Source organism: Pongo pygmaeus, chromosome 9, assembly GCF_028885625.2.
Source record: "Pongo pygmaeus isolate AG05252 chromosome 9, NHGRI_mPonPyg2-v2.0_pri, whole genome shotgun sequence".
NCBI lineage: Eukaryota > Metazoa > Chordata > Mammalia > Primates > Hominidae > Pongo > Pongo pygmaeus.
The window spans coordinates 55653829-55677494 of NC_072382.2; the positions used below are offsets into that span (position 1 = coordinate 55653829).

Below are 23666 nucleotides of genomic sequence, written 5' to 3' on the forward strand. Positions count from 1 at the left end.
TGGATGGATTTGGGAGCTGTTATCCTCAGCAAACGAATGCAGCAACAGAAAATCAAACACTACATGTTCTCACTTATAAGTGGGAGCTGAATAATGTGAACACATGGATACCTGGGGAGGCAACAACACATACTGGGGCCTGTTAGAGGGAGGAGGTTGAGGGAAGAACAGCTAATAGACACTGGGCATAATACCTGGGTGAGGGGATAATCTGTACAGCAAACCACTATGGCACACATTTACCTATGGAACAAACCTGCACATCCTGCACATGAACCCCAGAACTGAAAAGTTGAAGAAAAAAATTGTAATACCATATTTTTACTGTACCTTTTCTATGCTTAGATACATAAATACCATTGTGTTATAATTGCCTATAGTTGTAAATACAGTAACATGTTGTACAGGTTTGTAACCTGAGAGCAATAAGCTATAGTATATAGCCTAGGTGTATAGTAGGCTATATAATCTAGGTTTTTGTAAGTATATTCTATAATATTTGCACAATGACAAGACTACGTAACAATACATTTCTTCACATATATCTCCCTCATTAAGTGATGCACGACTGTATTAAAAAAGTCTGCTTCTTTTTTAATTCAGATGTTTAACAACTGTAGTAAAAGAAAAATTCCTAGGAAAAACATGTTAAGGAATATTTGCGAAAATTGAAAATTCCTATACCAGTCATTCTGGTACATGCTAATAGAAAAGTAGAATAAAAGAAAAAAATGCTGAAATTAAGATATAAAAACTATTAACAGATGATATATCAAATAAAAACCTTTACAGGTCGAATATCTATAATCTGAAAACCTGAAATGCTCCAAAATCTAAAATTTTGGGTGATGACATGACACTCAAAGGAAATGCTTTTGGATTTCAGATTTTTGCATTAGGAATGCATAAATGGAAATATTCCAAAATCCAAAACACTTCCGGGCCCAAGCATTTTGTATAAGGGATACTCAACCTGTATTATTTGTGTGAGCATGTAATCTGTCTGATAAATCCATCTTAACTATTTTCATTTTTAAGGTAAACAACTCATTTGTTCTATAATAAGCATTGTTCAAAATCATTTAATGTATACTTAGAATTATGAACGAACATACCTTTCTATACCTTTAAGTAGCTTACAGACACACAGATGCAAATATAAATGCCACTTGGCATACAGAGTAAGAGAATATTACACAAATGACATTACAAATAAACGAGAACTCACAAGATAAAACATGAGTTCTAAATTTTATAGTCTTACTGCTTTTGCTTTTGAACACCTATAAACTTTTCACAAAAAAATTGACTTTATTGTTCATTTTTGGCTAGGTTAAGCAGGCCGATAAGATAGATGAAATGTCAGGAGCCAGCTAAACTTCATCTCGATTGTAAAAGCAATGACAATTTTATCTAAACTGTCAAAAATATCCTAGAATAAACTAAGAAATGCTCAGAAAACTGGTATGTGGTACCAGTATTCATTGAAAAATTATCCTTCAATCATTATAGATGATTCAAGATTCAAGACATTTAAATATCACATGTTAAGTTCCTAAAATATAAAGTCTGTTAATGTAAAACATTAAAATGCCATGAAACTTCATCTGTGGCATATGGGGATATGTGTATTTGGTGGTGGAGAAGACTGCAGAAGAAAATGTTATTCATGAAAGGTTCTAATAATCTTCAAGAAGCTATCTAAAAGCATTATCAGTATATAGCATACATCTTATTAAAATACAAAAGGGGTGTTCTTAGCATCTTGTAACTTTGTAAAATCCAATTTCCTCTAACTTTTAAATTAGCCCACAAATTTAGAATCTCATTAAGAAATAAATGGTTATGACCAGGCACAGAGTGGTTCAGGGATTACGCCTGTAATCCCAGCACTTTGAGAGGCTGAGGCAGGCAAATCATCTGAGGACATGAGTTCGAGACCAGCACAGCCAACACAGTGAAACCCTGTCTCTACTAAAAATACAAAAATTAGCCGGCTGTGGTGGCGCACATCTGCAGTCCCAGCTACTAGGGAGGCTGAGCCAAGAGTATCGCTTGAACCAGGAAGGCAGAGGTTGCAGTGGGCTGAGATCATGCCACTGCACTCCAGCCTAGGCAATATAGAGTGAGATCCTGTCTCAAAACAAACAAAAAAAAACAAAAAAAAAACCACATCATATATCATACATCTATTTAAACTGGGCTAACTATAATAGAGAAATTCTCCACCTTAATTAGTAGCTAAGCATTCAAGTTTCAACACAAGAAGAACAGCATTTAATATATCTGAAGGTTTGTACTTAGCAGTACAAATTCAGATACTTTCTTCTTCCCTCTATCTAAAAAAGCCCAATCTCTTCCTCTTATTCCCCAAAGTTACTTTATTCCTTTACTAGGCTTTTTCAAAAACTTTCAATATCTTCACTAATTCTTCTAACTATAAAGGGGAAACAAAGTTCCACTTAGGCACTCATCCTTTTTAATACTTTTGTTATGGATTATTCCCACATAAGCTGGGCGACTAATCCATTCAAAGAGGCCATGCTTGCATAAGTAGCTCGAGATGGATAGGTCCGTAGGAGGGAGGATAAGGAGTTGACACCACCTCAAAGAGCAAGAGAATCGAAGTAAATATGGGTGGATAGTTAAGATTCACAAATAATGAACACCTAATAAAAGCATTAGGCCACAACGTCTTACGTATGTCAAGCTCACGTTAGAGTAAGGATGCTGGGAAGGAGGTTTCCAAGAAATGCAGATGCTTAACCAAACAAGTATAAGCTTACTCTGAGAGGATAAAGAAAAACTTCAAAGATCTACTTCCTATCTGCTGCAAAGAGGATGAACTATGGTACTGATTTCATCACATGAATCTGTGAGGCCTGTCTCTAAGAAGAGTGAATTCTGATTATACATATTCTCTTTCCCACTTCATTCCAACTGCTGGACTATTTGCCAAAAATAAACATTGTTAAATCTGTTTCAAATGCAACACGAAGCCTGTTTTCTTCTACCCCTGTAAGATCTTATTCATAGGTTTCTCTATGTTCTTTTAATAGTTTCTACAATCCCACGACAGTTTTTTGGGTCAGGAAAGAGTAAGGAGATTTTATTTCACAAGTAAAACACAGTAATTTTTTTCCTTCACCAGTAAGATGGGAATAATATGAGTACTCATCTCAAATGGTTATTATGAGAACTAAATAATGCTTTTAAAGTGATTAGCACATTACCTGACATTCAAGTGTTCAACGACTGTTGATGTAAGTTACCTTCCTCTGATAATATTAACTAAATTTGAAAGGATAATGTCAGAAGACTTAACATTCAATGCTAACTACTAAAATATTTTATCTTCAGTACCTGGCATGCATCCAATAAATGGTTTGTAACAATACATTCTTCCTGAGGTGAGTTATGGAACTAGGTTATTCAGCAGTCACTAGACGACTATAACTCCACTCCAACCTCCTGCCACCTTCTTTGCAAACCTCAGGCTCACCTAATTTCCAAACAAACTTTTTCATAAACACCATTCAGACAAGTTGAGACTAAAAATGCAAATCTAAATAAAAGGTACTTTATAGATATAATGTAACAGTTTACTTATAATTCATTTTTCTTATGGAACTTTGTACAGGGACAAATGCAGCAAGTAACTATTTGATACTTAGATTCTTCAATATTAAAAGTTCAATTACAATCTTTGAATTAAATAGACTTTACCAGTTTTTTTCTTGTTTTGTTTCTTTTTTACTCTTTTAAGTATACAGAACAAAACTACGATGACTGAAGGATACAGTTTCATTTAATACAAACCTTCTTGTACTCTATCCTAAATACTAAGAAATAGAAAACAATTCCATATATGTGTTATGAAACTCCAGATCTGTAGTATAAAACTAGCTAAAACTGCTTTCCAAAACTTACTGACAGCTAAGGCCCCACATCACCTAGATTCACCAAGCAGATATGCTGAATGAAGATTTGGAAGGAGGACATGGCCTACATGGGTTGGGAGGACAGAGGACCAGGAACCAGGATGGTAGCAAAGGGTTTTGTTCATCTGGGGTTGTCAGTGGTGGCTAACACGGAGTGGGCTAGGGGAATTAAGGTAAATAGAACCTACAGTGGTAGGCTATTTAAAACAGGCAGCTCTGTAGCAGGCCAGTTCAAAGGTGTGGTTCTAGAAGTTTCTAGAAGTTCAAAATATAGTCTGTCCCTTTAGCTCTCCCAATGTGTCAGAAACTATTGTATTCCCTCTAATAAATCTCTCAGTTTGAACAAACTGATTTAAATTCTGTTGTCTAAAACCAAGAACCCTGACCAATAAACTAGAAAAAAAGAACATTTCAATGAAAGTCAATAAACTTTTCTAACTAGAGTTCACAAATATGCACAAGCTTTTGACATCTTCACTAGAGTTTTACATCTGCTCTATTTTGATTCATGTGATAGTCACTGAAAATATATGTGAAGTATATATTTAATACTGGTGACATGACAATTTATTCTAGGAATTCCTTTATAGATGACTGATCAATTTTCATTAATCAAGATGGTCTTTTTTCAACTCTCATGTATTAATAATATCAAAACAAAGAGGAAAGTCTAGGAGTTAGCCTTTAGCCTAATTTCAATTGACAAAAATAATTTCAATTATTAAAAAGCAGAATTAGAAAATGCATGGGAAATGAATCAAATTTTGCTTTTTGTCAATTAAATAAATGATGAGTACTCCAAAGTCACAAATCTTTATTTGTGATATTTAAACTTTAATCTGGATATTTAAATTAAACTTAAATCTAGATATTTAAACTTTAAAAAATTATAAAACCAACTTCAACTAAAAGAAGATTCCCTCAAACATCAAAGTACATTGTTAAACTTATTTGGATATAAAATAATCACTGAATCAAAATGAACTGAAACAATTGTAAAGAAGACATGAAGTCTTGTGTATAATATATCAATCTGAACCAAATATTTAAAAGAATCAGGCAGAAGACTCAATGTTAACATGACTTATAATCTATTTTACAGATTCTGACAATACAATTTTCCATAAAAATGTTAACTTCTGAGGACATAGTTTTAAAAACCATATATTTTTAAAATAATATAAATATGTTAATACCATCTACATAAACTCATACTATAAGTAAAGGAGCACATTTTATGAACAATTTGAGTCTCCTGACAGCAGTAAATGTTATCTTAAAAAAAATAAACATTTATAAATTGAGATGAAAAATTTTTTATATTTTAATAATCTAACGTTTCTGGCTATATTGTAGGTGTTTTCACATATATCTCATTAATCCATGTAATGAGTCATCGAAACAGAATTATCCCCATTTTTCTTAAAGCAATTGAATAGTCTGAAGTACAGATTACTTAGGTAACTTAACAATGAAATAAGTGGTAGAACCACATAGGAACCCAGATCTGCCTAACTTTTCCAAAGGATTTTTTCTATTAGACTATTAAATTATTATTAGATTTTTGAAAGGTAACTCAATAGCAGTTCAGTAATTTTTTCATACATAAATATAAAATGTAAAATAGTCTACCAAATAAACATATCTTCCATCTAAATTAAATGTGAAGAGTTAAAGGGAGGAATAGGGTATGAACTTTGGTCTTTGAAGATAAAGTTGAGTGCTCTTGACTAATCACGTGATAGGAAATAATGAAGACTCTATAAAGAAAAATCATTATGTAAACAGGGTTTCCTAATACTTTTTCTACTGAATTAAACTTTTTTGAAGTTTACTGACCTATTAACCAGATCTGTTCAATGGCCTAGCAAAGGCAATGGTAGACTGTCAGAGGCAATAATCATTTTCATTTGTCACAAACCTGGTAATTAAACTCATTAGCCTGCCAATCAACTGCACTGCTAGTGAAATTTGTAAAAGCAGAATGAAATAGCTTACCGTGCACATGGATGTCTTTGTGATTTTCAGGGTAAAATCTGATGAAAACTCCAAATCTGAGATAGACGTTGTATGGCAATCTATATGCTACCCATTAAAAAGGAGTGAAGAAAGAGCTTAGTAAAAATAGTCCAACAAAACAAAACAAAAAACCAAAACAACCCAGACAAACATTACTTCTTTTATGCACAAATGATTATTGGAAACCAAAGTTTTGCAAATTTTACTCACATGCTAATTTTTGGAATTATTTATAAGTTTAAGGAGTACTAGTACTATAATCTTGTTAATTTTTCCTTAAATTCATTTAACTTAGACTCCTTGTAAACAATAGTATTTATCAAATCATAGCTGTAATCTGCTAAAGTTTTCCTGACACACTAAAATAAATACTTTCAAATAAAAAATGTTTTCCTGTGTTTCACCTAACATCATTTTGCCTATCGTGTAGGGTACACCCACCACAACTGCTATAAATTATGTGTGATAACAGTCAATACATTTATAGGAACTGCCAACTTGAAAACACATGCTAATGAAAAGAAAGTTGTTTTAAAATTCATGACTATAATTGTATTTGAAGATAGGTTTTGTTAGATATGAGGAGAAACCACACAATTCAAACAAAACAGCAAAACTATGGAGATTCAATCCAGAGAAAAAATAGCAAAATATCTTTATTTTCCCATTCTGCCCTTTTTCAAATCCTTCTCCATTATACTTTGGAGAAAGGATGGAATCACCTTTCAACTACAGCAGTCTAACCAGAAGTGTGCTGTAAAGACCGTCATCAGCTGAGTAGATCCAGCCAGGAGTAGATCATAACCCAGTGAATGCAATTAATGTAACCACACATCTGAGACACTATTGAAAACAATTTGAGAAAACATTTTAACAGTACAATGTGTTTGTGGGAGGACTGGAGAATACAGAACAAACTATTTAGTTAAATAAATGTTAAAAAAAAAAAAAAGGAGTACGTACACTTTTTAACACCTTGTTTTCAGGTCTAAATTTTTGTCTCAACTATTTATTCATAGCAGTTTTTGCATTAAGCAGAGATCACTAGAGAGAGAAATCAGCAACCTCCACCAAGTCTCCTCTTTCTGCTCAACTTTAAGCCTTAGTTGGTTATAAGTGTACACTCCTATCCTGAGCCAAAGAGCCCAAATAAACTCTTTACTCTCAGTGTACCAGAGCACTGAACAATCTTATAACCATCAAGCAGACTGTTTTTCTAAAAAGCTGAACGCACTTTTAATCAGTCTACTCTTGTTAAGAAACTTCATGTTTATTACTCTATACTAACTTTTAATGCTTTATCCATTTAAGAAAATTAAATATGTACTAAATATCTACTTTGTACAGAGAAGACATATTGATGCTATATGAAAGTAATAGCATGATTAAAAAGAGAAGACAGCACTTTGGGAGGCCGAGGCAGGTGGGTCATGAGCTCAGGAGATCAAGACCATCCTGGTCAACATGGTGAAACCCCGTCTCTACTAAAATACAAAAAATTAGCCAGGCATGGTGGTGCATGCCTGTAGTCCCAGCTACTCGGGAGGCTGAGGCAGGGGAATCGCTTGAACCCGGGAGGCGGAGATTGCAGTGAGCTGAGATTGTGCCACTGCACTCCAGCCTGGGTGACAGAGCGAGACTCTTTTTTTTTTTTTTTTTTTTCCTCTTGAGACAAAGACAATATCCTGAACCTAACACTGAACATACTGCTCTAGATTTGATTATCTAGTTGAAACAGACAAATTAAGGAGTTAAGAAAAGCAGTATTATTTTTTGCTGCAAAGTTATTAGTGAACCCATGTAAATTCAACATAGAAAAATTCACAATAAAACCAGAGACTAACATGGCAAAAAATAAGATGACAAAACACAAAAGGAATTAACTGAGAAATCTGAACACAGTAGGGCTTTCGTTTCATGGGCAAATTCACTATATATAATTACTTAATCTGAAAACGCTGGAAGAAATCTGAATGAGAGAAGTTAAACTGTGTGGAATATATGACACAAATGAATAATCTGGCTGTAAATGAGAAGCTAAAATAAGGCTGGGGAGGGTGATGAAGCAGAATTGATAATACAGCAGGACTTTTTACCTTGATTAAGCCAAAGTAAATATAAATTATTCAACCGGTTCAGAGTTAGATTTGAAGGACTGTAAAACTGAGTGTAAGGAGTTTTAACATATAGAGAAGTGATTCTAAAGAGATGATATAGTCAACTGGTAAATATTATGACCTCAAGTTGTTTTAGACTGATTACAATGGGAAAAGTACTGTTTGGAAAGCCCACATATAAAATCAATATATTATTTTCAAATGCTGAACTAAGAAAAACAGCAATACCATTATAAAAAATAAAGCTGGTAAAACACCTACCTTAATACCACAAGGTTCTGAAATAAGAGTCTTCGGATCTAAAACTTCCACAACAGCCTCTGGAATAACTGCTTTCTTCATGCAGGACATCTTGAAGCCATAGACATCATCCCAAAAAGCAATTCTATCAGCATGTTTATTCACATCACTCACTGCTACTAGGCTGATAGTGCAAATGTCAGGGTAGACTGTAACAAATAAAATGCCCAACAATTAAGCAAGCATTATCTCCCTTCCTCATGGAATATAATTTTTTAAAGGCTAAATATAAATATCAAATCCATCAGTAAGGATTACTAGCAATGGGAGATTAATGAAGGTATAGATCAGGAAAAACAACCATGCTTCATCTTGTAGCCTCTTTTAAAAACAGATAAGCATTATCATGATGATAAAAGTAAAACAGGGATTCCAATGATAGGGTTTGAATTAAAATAGGGTTATATAATTAAACAATCCTGAAATAAACATATTTATTGATATTAAAACTTAAAGTATGCTAACTTAAAAGGTACTAGATCTTTACTTATTCCTATATTCCTCTAAAAACATGCAGAAAAGGACAAATCATTTAAAAAGATATGTAGCATGTAAGAAAATCATGTAATGGGGTTTTATAGTTATATAGAAGACCACTTCATATTACTCTTATTTAATAGAAAAATATTTATAAGCATAAAGTATGTGCCAGACATATGTGCCAGTCTAATTTACAGACTATGGACACATATCACTATCCTCAATAAACTTATATTTAGACTATTTTGAAAAAGAAATGCATAGTTATTTGTGAGGTAATAAATACTAAGAACGGGAGCATACAATGTACTAAGGGAGCTCATGGCAAAACCAGCTAATTCAGACTTGGCTGGAGCAGGGGAGAAGGGATAATATATAAGATAAGAACTGAAGCCCAGTAAGTTGGGAGTGGGGAGGGAGAGTGTATTCTAGGCAAAGTGAGCAGCAGTGTGCATAAAGGGTCACAATAGATGGGATGGCCCATATACAATCTAATTGAGAGAGAAATAAGACACAAGGCTAGAAAGGTAAGTAGAGACCAAAGACTACATGCTGAATAAACCAAATTAGTAAATTGGACTTAATTCTAAGAATAATGATAATCCAGTAAAAAATTTTACATAGGGTAGCAACATGACTAGATTTTGATTTTAGACAAACCACCTGGAATGCAATGTGGAGAATAATGGGAGGGTCTAAGATGAAAACAGAGACAAATTAAGAGATGGTTAAAATAAACCAGGTGATCTGAACTAGGATATTGCTGTGGGAATGGAAAGGATGAGACGTATTCAAGGGATATTTACGAAGTAGAACTCAGAGGACTTTGAGGCTGACAGGCTGTGGGGGAAAAGGTCAAGGATGACAGTATTTAGCTTTAGTAACAGCACAGATTGTGGTACTAACCATTATAATAGGACATAAATATGGGCAGATTCAAAAGGAACAGGAGCATTTAGTGCTTAAGAGACAAACAAATAAAAATGTCTGAAATGTAGCTGAATACAAAGGTCTGAAATTCAAAAAAGGATATCTAAGTTGAAGACATAAATTTGGAGACCATAGGCATATAAATGAAAGATAAGTAACAGGAGTTCATGAGACCTAGGGAGAATAGATAATGAATACTAGAATTCAAGGGACTTGACCGAGAAGCTGGGGCCACAAAAGAGAACCAAGAAGATAAGTGTTACATGAGTTAAGGAAAGAGTGATTGAAGGAGAAACTCTCCACTAATAACAAGTAAAGAAATAACAAAATTAACTTTGTCTTTCCAATATCTCAAGTATCAACTTTTAGGGTACTCATGAATTAAAAATATAAATCACATGTTCCCATATCAGCAAACTGAAACAAGTATAAATGTACCAAAGAAATGCAGCAAAAACAAAAAAAAAACAAAACAAAAAACCCATGAGTATTAACCAGCTTTCAGGTGTAAACAGTAGAAACATTACTCTCTCCTTCCTCCAAACATTTATTTCCACAGCCTTAGCAATTTTATTATTCAATGATAGCAGCACTAAATTATTCTCCAAATAAAGCCCACGATAAGATCTACTGGCACCAACGCAACTGCTTCCAAATCTAACTTGTGAGATACTCAGAAAAAACTACCTAGTACTGAGTCACTGATAAGAAGTTTCTCAAGTCTTCCCTGATAGGCATGTGAGGGAGGTATGCCAGCTGCACCAGACCATGGTCCATTGCCATGCAAACTCTGTCCTTCCTCCACAAACAGGTAAAGCCTCTGGATTGTGTTTAAATTCTTGATTGATACAAATTCTTCAAAGTAACTGATTTGTTATTGAAAATGTTAACTCAGTAAGAGGATCAGCTATAAGGAAGTGTATTTAGTTTGCTGAACCAGATCCTTAGGATGAGAAACAATGAATAAAAAAATAAGAATTCAGAAGCAGCTTTAGGTATGCGGCTAAGTTCCTGATACATCCTTTGTTGGACTGAATAATTATAGAAGCTTTCCCACATTATGCCCTGTCGTTTCATCATTAAAGAGGAACATAAATAAGGGTATAGTCAGGTGGTCAGCAAACATTTTTTGTGAAGTTACCAGTTTAGGTTTTGTGGACAAAACTGACTTTTGTTGAAACTACTGCTTTCTGCTATTGGTGTGAAAGCAGCCATGGACAATATATAAACAAATGAGCATGGCTGTGTTCCAATAAAACTTTATCTACAAAACAGGCAGCAGGCTAGATACAGATACCCTTGATATAATTGAGCAGAAATGGAGGGGGGTTATTATCAGGGCCACCATATGGTCCTACTTCAGGGAGTGCCATTCACACTATATAGTTAATGGGAACTGAATATCCTCTGGAGTTGTGCAGTACACAGACATTCAAGATACTTAACATAGTTGATACAGTTCTGCTATTTTAGAATATCTTTTAAAATCTTGCTGAAGTTTTAAAATGCCATCAGTCTCTCTATCAGGGTCAGCAGACTATGGCCCATAGTCAAATCCAGCCTGCTGCCAGTTTTTGTATTAATATATAAAGTTTGGCTGTAACACTACCACATTCATTTGTTTACATGTTGTCTATGGCCACACTGCACTACAGTGGCAGAGTTGAATAGTTGGGACAGGGGCTATATGGCCTATAAAACTGAAAAAAATTTACTATATGGCCTTTTACTGAAAAAATTTACTTATCTCTGGCTCTATATTAAGTAATATATTAGTGACACCATAAAACTAAAGATAACTTTTTTATAAGAAAAAATTGTAACTTACTAAAAGTAATAAAACAATTTTGAAATTGTTGATAATTAGAAGAGAAACTAAAGAAGAACATGATTTTATTTTTGGGTGTTGTGTATTTTTCAAATTATTTGTCTTTCACAAAAATACAGAAAAGCACAGTTTTTATATTGCTAGAATTTGGAAATAAAATTATTTTTAATCTTTCGGTTAGTAAGATCTATGAATATGCATAAGGATATGTAATCAGTGTTATAGGTCAATTTGGTTCTATAACCACCTCCTCACAGCTGGCTAAAATCTTGGACCACCTACCAGAATCCTGACCCTTTACCTTTGCATTCTGACACATTTGTCATTTGATTTTTGTCAGATAGAAGCTATAATTGAATAATTATTTCTTGTTGTAGGTGAAATTAACACAGCGCTGATTGGACAAAAGCATCCTCTTAACAGACCATTTATAAATTAATGGCTTTGACATCTGTGTCCTTCTCGATTCACTGCCCAGAATTCATTTCTCACTAGAACGGCTCACATGGTGAATAGATAAAGATGGGAAATCCTTTATCCCTTAGAAATGCCTCATAAACTTTTGGACACTAAAGGATAAGACAGAGATGCATAAAGAAACAATTTCTAGTAAACACTAGGAATTTTGTATCACTGTTTGTATAAATAACCACAGAGTAAAAAGATTTAAAACAAAGGAGATAGTAAATAAGTCAAAATAAACCACTTTTTTCACAATATATATGAACGATATGAAGATTTTAGTGAAATAACAATGGTAGCAAAAATGCTTGATATGCATAAAAGAAAATGTACTAGAAAGTCACCAAATGGGAATTAAATGAGCTTTAAAAATTAGTTTCTAGTTCATATAATAAAGGTATCTTTAAAAGGTAATATTTCTTTGGATATTGGACTAATTTCCCCATTATTCATTTATAAATAATGACTAGACCCACTAACGTTTAGCTAAGGCTAACATATAGCTGTAATATGCTTTGAAAAATTATATGCTGAAAAATAAAAAATGACACTACTACTCTATTACTGAACAAACTAATAAATGTGAAAAACGCAGATCTGAAGATGAGGAAGTAGACAGTTATGAAAATACTAAAGGAATCCTTTAAGCACTATGAACCAATGCCAGTGGCTGATTATATTGAGATAATCTATGTAAAAGTGTAGAAAATGTGAAGTGCTGTATAAAAGGTAAGTGTTAATACCACAATGCTTAAATTCATTTCATAACTTTTATAAAGTATACACCTAATGCTAATCTCATGTTCACCAGTTGTAACTCAGACTGGGAATTAACATTTATTGAGCAACTACTTTGTGTCAAGCATCTCATTTAGACTTTTGAATAATTTTACAAAGTTGGATTATAATCTTCATTTTATAAATTAAAAAAACTTAAATTCAGAGAGTAACTTGGGCAGAAAGTAACTTGCCCAAATACCTGGTCTTCTTCAGCTAACCAGATAACTAGTCAGCTGATATAGCGGAGATTCAACTTAAGGTCTAATTGTGAAATCCATATGCTTTCCATTATGCATGATGCCACATTTTAATGCTTTTCAAATGGAAGAAAAGGAAAGAGGAACCCCAGGTTCCTAAGGTAAACGGTACTTGCTGGAAGAGAAGGAAGGAGAAAGGGGGTTGGAAAGAGTGGAGATAAATAAAATTTCAGGACAAAGTAAGGAAAATGGTAACATTTAAGCTTATTTTGCTCTGAGCAAAGGAATGAGATGACAGGGCAAAAACAAAACAAAAACACTAAAAAGGAAAGCAAGCAAGCAAGGTCAAGAGATCAAGACCAGCCTGGCCACCATGTTGAAACCCCATTTCTACTAAAAATACAAACAATTAGCTGGACGTGGTGGCAGGGCGCCTCTAATTCCAGCTACTCAAGAGGCTGAGGCAGGAGAATTGCTTGCACCCAGAAGGCAAAGGTTGCAGTGAGCCAAGATCGTGCCACTGCACTCCAGCCTGGGTGACAGGGACGTACTCCATTAAAAAAATAAAAATAAAAAGGACAACTTAAAAATGAAAAGATACATTATGCTCATGAACTGGAAAACTCAATATTAAAATGCTGATCATTCCCAAATTCATAAATTCATTCAATCCAATCCCTTCATAATTCTAGCAGTCTTTTTTTTTTTAAGCAGAAATAGCCAGATTATAACATTTATTTTAAACTGCCCCCTGCCACATGACCAAATTATCAAAGCAATTTTTAAGAAGATCAAAATGGGGAGATTTTCCTTACCTGACCAAGACTCGGTATAAAGTTACAGTAATTAAGACAGTATGTTACTGGTGAAAGGACAGCCTTAAAGATCAAATGAAAAGAACACAAAAATAGACTCACATGAATATGGCCAATTAATTTTCAAGATATGCCAAGCAATTCATGGGAAAGAATAGCATTTCAATTAAGGGTGCTAGAAAATATTAATATCTAACCTTACCTTACACTATACACAAAAATAAATTTGAAATAAATCATAGACATAAATGTGAAAACTGAAACTCCAAGAAACACAAGAAAATTCTGTGTGACCTTGAGTAAAGCAAAGATTTCTTAAGACATTTTTCTTAATATGACAGAGACTGAGCACACGTTTAAGAGTCATCTGTATTTCCTTCTTTGTAAGCCACCGTTCAGTTATTTGTCCAATTTTCTACTGGGTTTGTGGTCTATTTATTTATATAATCTGCCTATATGTGGGAGAGATTAGCTTTCTGTTGTGACAGAAATTGAAAAATTATTTTCAGTATGTAGTTTCTCTTGTGACTTTGCTTACATCATATTCTGCCATTTAGAAATTTATATAGATGCAATTAGATTTATCCATGTTTCTTTCAGGGTTTCTGAATTAAAGTTCTTATTTAGAAAGACTCCCTTCCCCCAAGTTTAGAAACCTATGTTTCCTTCTAGTATTTTTAGCATTTGACTTCTCTTGCATTTAATCTTTGATTATTTGAAATTCACAGTGTACAATTTATTGTGTGGATTAAATTTTACTTTTTTACACAATTGTCTCAATAGAATTTGCTACAGTATATCATTTCTTCAATTATATGAGATGCCATGTATAGTTAGGCCTATACCACTCTCTTCAACGCATCTCTCCATTCAAGAACCAATAATATATTGTTTTAATTATTAAGGCTTTATAATGTGTTTTAATATTTGGTAGCAGTATTCCTTCTGCTACCCCCCATCCTGCGCCCTTCTATTTTTCAGAAAAATTAGGAACCAAATTTTCTCATAATTCATTTGACCTGAAGAAGGTGGAAATTGCTACTTCAGCTGTTTTTAAAAGTCTCTTTTCTGAAGTATAATTTATATGCAACAAAACTCACTCTTTTTGGTATATATTTGCATGTGCTTTGATAAAGTCACACAGTTATGCAATCACCACCATAGTCAAGAGACATAAACGGGATCTACCACCACCAACCTCATCACTCAATTTAATGTTAGCTTTGTAGTGCTAAATGTACTTAATAATTCTACTACTTGATCTGTCAGCTTTAAATAATATTCTTTAAGTTTCTATTATTAAAAATAAAGCAATTAAAATGTGAACACTTCTACCTGCTGTCTGCATTCCCTTTCCAATTTTTGTGAGATGGAGTATTTGACGCTGTTAGCATATAAAACATTTATATTCTATGTTGCCATCCTAAAATATACATTTATTTTAGTCTTAATCGTAGTTGTAAAAACACCCATTGGTCATAACCAATATTTTCCTATTTTTCCTTTTCATCTCTTGTTGGCTGCATGTAAAACATTACAATTCCTGATACACAATTAGTGCTTAGTAAAAATTAGCTAGAAATAGTAGAAATCATTGCTAGTAAACCTGCTTTCATGAACTTTACAAAATTAGTTTTCTTAGAAGTAAGGGTAGTAAATACATAACTCTAAAATACAGTGGAATTGCTTGATTGATAATGGGGTAGATGAACATCCAAGTTATTGCCTGTGCTTCATAAAGCCTTTACTGCTCACTATAATATGTATGGTGAGACATAAACTGAACTTAAACTCATGTAAAAATAAATTGTGGTCCCATCACGTTTGTATGGGCCTTCAATATTCTCCCTCTCTCATACTGCATTCATTCTTTCTATAATCTTTTTACTACTAATTACTTGGTAAATCTTTCCTTCAGAAAAACAGAAAGGAAAACTTTGCTTTGTGATAAAACAATGAGCATCTAAATGACCGGTGATATGCATCAAGACATACTCAAAAACACAAACAGACTAAACTGTTTTGTGTTACTCTTTTCTGAATTTTCTTTCTTTCTCTTGATTCTGTTAACAAATAACATTCAACAGCACTGCTTAAAGAGTTAAATGCTGACCTCTCTTAAATATACCTCTGTATTATCTTAATACTAATATTAGCTATATAAAAGTATAGAAAGAGCTAGATATATGAGCCTCCACTTTATCCCTCTGATGATAAGAAATAGCTCTGCCATTGTTCACATTGCTGTAAGTTCTTAATGAATTTCAGTGAGAATTCAATTTAAATGTATTAAGTTGCTGTCAGTTCCTCAATAAGATCAAGTCAGGCAGGTCTGGAAACAGTTACTTGGATCTTCCCTAGAACGTCAAGGCAATAATCACGTTTAAAAAATACATTTTAGTAGGAAAACAAGGCTTAGTAAAAGGAACATGAATATTGGAGGCTGGCAGATATGAGTTTAAAAAAAAGTGATGGTTTGCCCATTTAATATGTGTCATTCAGGACACTTTTAGGAGACTGTTTCTAAAATCTCAAAGGACTATTGTGAGGATTATGTCTAGTAACATAAATGAAGGTAGAGTATATTGTTTGGCAGCCAGTAGATGGTCAACAAATGATGTATAATGTTGTTTTTAAGTCATTAAATGTTGCAGTTTATGTATCCCTAATCTGAAAATCTGAAATGCTCCACGTTCTAAAACTTTTTAAGCACTGACATGAACCCAAAGGAAATGCTCACTGGAACATTTCAGATGTCCGATTTTCAGATAAGCATGCTCAACCAGTAAGTATAATGCAAAGATTGTACTCGGAAACCCCCCAAAACACAAAATCTGAAACACTGCAGGTCCCAACCATTTTAGATAAGGGATATTCAATCTGTAGTAGTCATTAAAAAAACAAAGCCACTGCAGTCATAGAAAGTTGCAGCCAATTGTTGCAGGGTAAAATATATCTAAAAATTCTAGCCAGATTCATGACAGAAATTGGGGACATATCTTGAAATGGTTGCAGAAAATAAAGTGATAAAATGGGCACATTTTGAAAAAGAAATGCAATCCATTTAAATGCTATTATAAAAAGAACTCTCTTGTTCTGGAGAATTTTCTCTGTATTTATGTTTTGGCCTTACCGATTTTCTTTCTTTTTTTTTTTTTAAGATGGAGTCTCGCTCTGTCACCCAGGCTGGAGTGCAGTGGCAGGATCTCCTCTCACTGCAACCTCTGCCTCCCGGGTTCAAGCAATTCTCCTGTCGGGACTACAGGCACCCACCACCATGCCCAGCTAATTTTTGATTTTTTTTTTTTTTTTTTTTTTTTTTTAGTAGAGACGGGGTTTCACCACATATTGGTCAGGCTGGTCTTGAACTCCTGACCTCAGGTGATCTGCCTGCCTTGGCCTCTCAGAGTGCTGGGATTACAGGCGTGAGCCACCACACCCGGCCGGCCTGATTTTTAACTGTACCAAAACTGCCAAAGTAATTTCATAGAACATGGATGGTAGGAGGCATAATTATGGTCAAGTCCTTTGCATCACTAGTTTGAAATGCCTGCCCCTTTCATGTGACAGTTTTACCAACTGTATTCTGACCATGGAAACCATTTACTGATTCTGAAGCTTTGAGAAAGGTAAGATGCAGGGAGATAAGTGAAGGAGGAACATGCCATTCAATTCAGTTTTAATGATTCTTTAAATGATTCAATTCAATAAACAGGGATGATGCTCCACCTACATCCTAGAAGCTGTGGAGCTCATTTAAGAGTTAAAGCTAAACAAACATAATCCCTGTCCTGAAAGACAATTATTTTGTATGTATATAATTGCTCACAGCAGACAGTCTGTAAAAACAGAATCTCACTCTGAGTATGCAGAGTTAATATGATTAAAAGTTTTCCAGAGACATGAAAAGAAAGCCTTCCAAATTTATTAGGATCCCTTTATATGTGGATTGGTTATGTGGCACTTTTAAAACTTATTAGAAACCAGTCATTACTTGAAATGTTCTCAGAAAATCACAGAGAAGTCAGGTTTACAGATTTAGTGAAGTCATGAATAATTTCCAACTTAGAATGAAACACGCCATTGGGAAAAAAGGGAACTAAATGACATGAGGATTAAAAATAAAAAGGAGTTTGTTATATTTGAGTTTGAATATCAAAAAGCTTCCAAAACCTAGTCTTTAGATATTAAAAGGACCTTTTAATAAAAGCATTCTTGAGAATACCATTACCTTGGAGTCCCCCATATCTTATATAATATTCTACTTTGAATAATATAGTAAACAAATGTCTTAAAGCTTCTTGTAATGGAAACATCTTTCATCCCCATCGGGAACTTCCTCAGCCATGCATAGTTTATTTGAAATCCAAAGGTTCATCTGGTTCTGCTAGACTAAAATTAGATTATTAAAACCAGAATTTTATACTCACCCGAGCCTCCTTTTGCCAAGTATTTGTTCTTTGCATAAAGGACAGAATCTAACATAGACTCAAACAGAAGAAAATAGCCCTGCATAAAAAAAGGGGAAAAAAAAGAGTTTAGAAATGTGCAATATACTCTCACAAGCAGGTCAATTTAAACATCGGTGCTACTCTTTTAATTACCAAATATTTTTTTGTTTCTGCCACAGATGTAATAATATTCTGCAAAATCTGAAACTATTTTTTTGCAGTAAAAGTTATTGGAAAATCAGGCCAGCTTATAAAGTGAACCCAGAAAGTTTATTGTGGCAAAATATACTGCATTTTCTTTATCTATGATTCTACTTTCCAGACTACTCTTTCTTCCTCATTAAAAAATGTTCGGATAGAAATTATTAACAAGCCCTATAACTCCCAGGTATGATGCAATATCCATCTAGAGCAGTGGTTCTCCACTTGATTTTGCCCGCTGGGGAACATGTGGCAATGTCTGAGTAATTTTTGATTGTTGCAACTAGGGGTGAGGGATGAACGAGATGCTACTGGCATCTACTGTGTAGAGCTAAGGTATGTTGGTAAACATCCTACAATGCACAGGACAGCTTCTTACAAGAAAGAACAGCCTGGCCCAAAATGTCAATAGCGCTAAGGTTGAGAAACTCTAGTCTAGAAAACCATTTCCCAAATAATTTCCTATCTAGTGACTTTCTTTTTGGTATTAAAAAAAAAAAAAAGAAAGGGGAGGGATCCTTAGTCAAAAAGGTTTAAGAAACGCCAGCTGCCATATCCTCCTATTAGAGATTCATAATGTACATGAGCACACTAAAAGTTCTGAGTAGTTCTTATGGTAAAGAGAATTGCTGAACATATTTTAACCAAGTATTACCTACTTTCTGACTACAGACCTTTTTTTTTTCTATTTAACATCTATCAACACCTTGCAGAACTAGTGTTTATGGAAATATAATTCATGAAACATGATCCTGGTATACTACCGATTTTAGAGTATGATAATGAATCCTCTACCAAGAAAGGGTAAATAATACAGTACAAATGAAAAAAGAATTTGCCACTATTGGTGTCACAAATACGCTACATTCTAATACTGTGCTTCACAGTTTATTATACAAATGACAAATAATCATGACTGAGAAATCACTATCAGTCAGTCTTTCTCCTTCTAGGGTCCAACCCCCCAACAGCCCTATGCAGCAGGGAAAGCCAAGTGCTCAGCACACAGTACACCTTATTGCTCAGGGTGAACCAACATTAATTTTACCTTTACTTTAGCATTCTATATCAAAACTGTTCTCATCCACTCATTTGTTCTGTGCACAAATGATCAGTGGGGTAAGTATAATATTCACATTAACAAAAAACATTTTAAAGGTTTCTCTAGAACAAGAAAAACCTGCAAACCCAGAATGGATAATCTTCACAAGAGATTAACAGCAATTTTAATTTATAGAAAATACAGCTCTCATGCTTGAATCACTTATAAAGGAACTGAACTGAACTGCCAGCAACTCTACATTGGTATTGACCTATTCCTCCCAACACACTAATTCATTGATACAAAAATAACTGCCTATTAAACAGAGGCTTAGGAACAAAGCTTGTTTATCAATATGTTACTTTAGGAAAATTAAGGATTTGACACAAACATGTTTTTCTGGATAGAGTACTTCAGTAATATGTAAAATTCTTACAAGTTAGTTCCCCATTAATATTATCTATGTATTCAAAGAACAAGGGACTTATGGGATTCAACTAAGAAATCTTTACCAATCTGACATATTCATGCAGATTATACACACAAATGCTTATAAACAGGCATTCAACTGTTGCTTATGGTAAATTATAATTTATGCCAAGGAATTATTAAATGGAAGGCATCTATCTTATGAAGAAAAGATTGGCTGGTAAAACATAATAGACTTGGTGAAAAAAATGATCCCTATTTGCAAGACTGCTGTGTTTCAAAACTTAAAATAAATAAAATTAACACTTTAGTACAAATTAAGTATTCACTACATTCCAATCCTTTTTGGACAAAGGCTCAAAAAAGTTTGTATTGATTTGTCATTGTCAAATTGTTTTCTAGTATTCTATCTTTCAGCTCAGCTGTTACCTAATCACAAAGAACTTCTCTGATGTTCCTACATAAAATATCTTTTCTTTTTCTTTCATCAAGCTCCATTTCTTTATCCTGCTTTGTATTTCATCATAGCACTTATGAATGAAAATACTATTTATTTTTGTTTTTATTTTGTCTCCTTACTAAAATATCAGCTCCAAGATCAAGGACTTTGTCATATTGTTTGAAGCTATATTCCTGAAGGCTGAAAATGTGTCTGGTACACAGTAGGAACTCAATATGTAACTTTAAAATGAATAAATGAATAAAAGTTATTAATATTATGTGTAATATTATATTTGTTAAAATGAAACTGCTTGCTTTTTATTTTTGTGGTACAAATTAAAATGTTATTTTAAATGATATTTTGTTTTCTAAAATTAAAACTGACAAATAATGGTGGTGATAATCGTTAAAATTCATTGTAATGCCTCTATAAAAATTATTTCATTTAATTCTTCTCCAAAGCACCATTTATTGCTATTCCAATTTAATTTATTTATGTTAAGTTGCAATCTAAAATAATAGTTCAGTCACATAAATGGGGAGTGAATGAGACAGAATTTGAACCTTGATCTCACTACACAAGTTCTGAATCACTCTTTTATGCTGCCTCTTAAATTGATTTGCCTAATTGAAAATAAGATTTAGTATGCATATTATACTACATTTGTAATTAAGGATTCAAGCATTGCAAAAATGAAAAATTTTCCATAGACCATATTAAACAAGATTAGAATTTACAACAAGTGTGCAATCATTTCAGAGTAATAGCTCAGTTGGTAACTGGCCCTTAGCCACCATTCATTGTGAAAATATTAGTTTGGAAAAATCAATGCAAATACTAGAATATATATAGAACTAATAAGACATTCATGAGATAAAATATCCAGTTAAAAATATTAGCAGATGAAAAGATTCACATATGTATTGCTAATGGTCATTGTCCTTTCTCTCAACTTTCCACTTTGCTAAACTTCATTTTACGATAGGCTCCCTATGTGATATAACAGCCCTTAAATTCCTGGGAATTGTCCTTGGTTCTGAACCAAGTCATTTATTACTGATATCAGAAGGCTCTGGTCCAAATGCCCCGCTCATCTGCAGTGTAATTCAGACTGTAATTTCACAGGCTGCTGCCTCACCTGTAGGGGTGCCATCTGGAAGGAGAATTACGCCTGATATTTTCTCCCATGATGCTCATGGGCATTCTTCTTTCAATAGTGACATTTACTTTTAAAAAATTAAATACTGCATTTATACTTTAATGATTACTATAAAGGAATATATGGAATTAAATCAGGGACTAGAATATTAACCTCATTCATTGAAGTGGGAATCTTATTTTTAAAATGGCTATTCATATCTTCTTGGATTAGACACATTAGTGATAAATGAAACTGTTGATACCTTCAGTATAAGGTGCCTTTCTAACTTTTTTTAGTTCAAATAACTGAATTACATACATCTCTAGGCAAAATTTAACTATTAAAAAAAAGGTACGGCAAGGGAGAGTTACAAATATAATGGAAGAGTTAATCTCAAGGATGATGACAAAGAATCAATAATCTGAAATATTTAAAGATTACCTGCAACAAATACACAAGCCTATATAATATAATCATAATTTCTATGTAGTATATCTCTGAATCATAATAAGTAGTTGATAACATTTTTACCAGTATTACTCTCAAATTCTGTAACATTCACTGTAGACAGAATTTTTTGATGTGATTGGAGCTGGCAGTCAGTTGTTAATTGGAAACAAGACATTTTAAGTAAAAACATACAGATTTGTTTGCCAGCATTCTTTGAGGATATATCCACTGACTGGAATCCTCATCATCTTCCCTATCTAAACCACATTCATAGGTTTTAGGTAATTTCCAGTTTTGGTTACTTTAAATAGAAGAAAAAAAAAATCTATGAGCACTTGCCAAGTACAGAATCCTCCTTGAATTCTATGATTTCCACCCTCCTCCTTGAGCTCTTCCAACTAGGAGACAACTCAGGAAGGAGAAAACACTAAAAAAACACTGTGGAGTGGAGTAAAACAATTTGTTTACAATTTACAATTGTTTGTGAAATAATTTTACTCACTTCATTCCACAGCATTTTTTTAGTGTTTTCTTCTTCCTGAGTGTTTCCAAAGCAGTCACTTTTGTTTGCATAGAAAAAACCAACTGTATCCTTTATATAATCTTGTCAATAGTTTGTGGTCATATTTAACTGATTTTACATAAATAAGCAGGCAAACAAACACAATAAGCTCTTGGTAAACAATGCAACTGACAGAAGCAGAACAGTGGCAGCATGCTGAAGGTGGCTTTACGTGTTCAGAGAGAGCCACAGGAACCTAGCAAAGTGTTATGTAAAAAGAATGCAGAACATCACAAATTTGGTGAATTAGTTAAATGCAGGTTGATTATGGTATCTTCCATGACATATTCATGTAACAAAATATACTGTCATAGTATCACTTCTCCAAGAAAATCCTTGATGCCCCATACCAGGTCAAGTACCTTTATAATATGACCCAAATTAGAGGCTAACTTATTATCAACGCATAGAAACAATCATTCTAAAGCAGGGTTTCTTGATATTGACACTAATGACATTTTGGGCCAGATAAATTTGTAGGGGCTTTCCTGTCCATTGAAGGATGTTTAGCAGCATTCCTGGGCTCTACTCACTGGCACCATTGTCCCCACCCAACCCACAGTCCCAAATTCTAACAATCTAAAATGTTTCCAGAGATTGCCCACAGCTCAAATATCCCCAGGAGTGTGAAATTGTCCCCTCTTCCACCCCATTGAAAACCACTGTTCTAGAGGTATCCAAAATGCAAATAAATAAGCATTCTTTCCTAATCTACTGTGTTCTCTGCTTAAAAAAAAAAAGTACCAAACTTAAGGTCTTACAGAATGCTACGCAATCTCTATTTCACTGTTATAAAAGCCTTAGATATTAAACATTTTTACTGCAAAGATTTTTCAATGATTCCCCAGTCTATCACTTGACCCGTCCATCTTAAAATGTGCTAATGCTAACCACCTAATTTATCATAAATGTGATAATGAAATTACATGAGAGTTTTCAAAGTAATTATATAAAATCCTTTTGGGTAAGATACTTTCCTTACAGCTCCACAGTGACTGATAATGACTATATTACACTGTTATGCACTTGGCAAAATACAGGCAGCTGATGATATCACTCAACAGGGATACCTTTACCCT

The 23666-nt window shown here is 33.6% G+C and overlaps 1 protein-coding gene across 9 annotated transcripts in view; it reads right to left on the bottom strand.

Moving 5' to 3' along the window:
- Window positions 1-23666, bottom strand: part of LOC129007284 (protein arginine N-methyltransferase 3) — a 127916-nt gene that overhangs the window by 37659 nt on the left and 66591 nt on the right. For all 9 annotated transcript variants that reach the window (XM_054437916.2, XM_054437918.2, XM_063671078.1 and 6 more), the window contains 3 exons: window positions 18300-18378; window positions 8339-8526; window positions 5940-6026 (listed from right to left, as the gene is read on the bottom strand). In XM_054437916.2, coding sequence (XP_054293891.1) covers window positions 5940-6026; window positions 8339-8526; window positions 18300-18378 — 354 coding nt within the window. The remainder of the gene's footprint in view (window positions 1-5939; window positions 6027-8338; window positions 8527-18299; window positions 18379-23666) is intronic.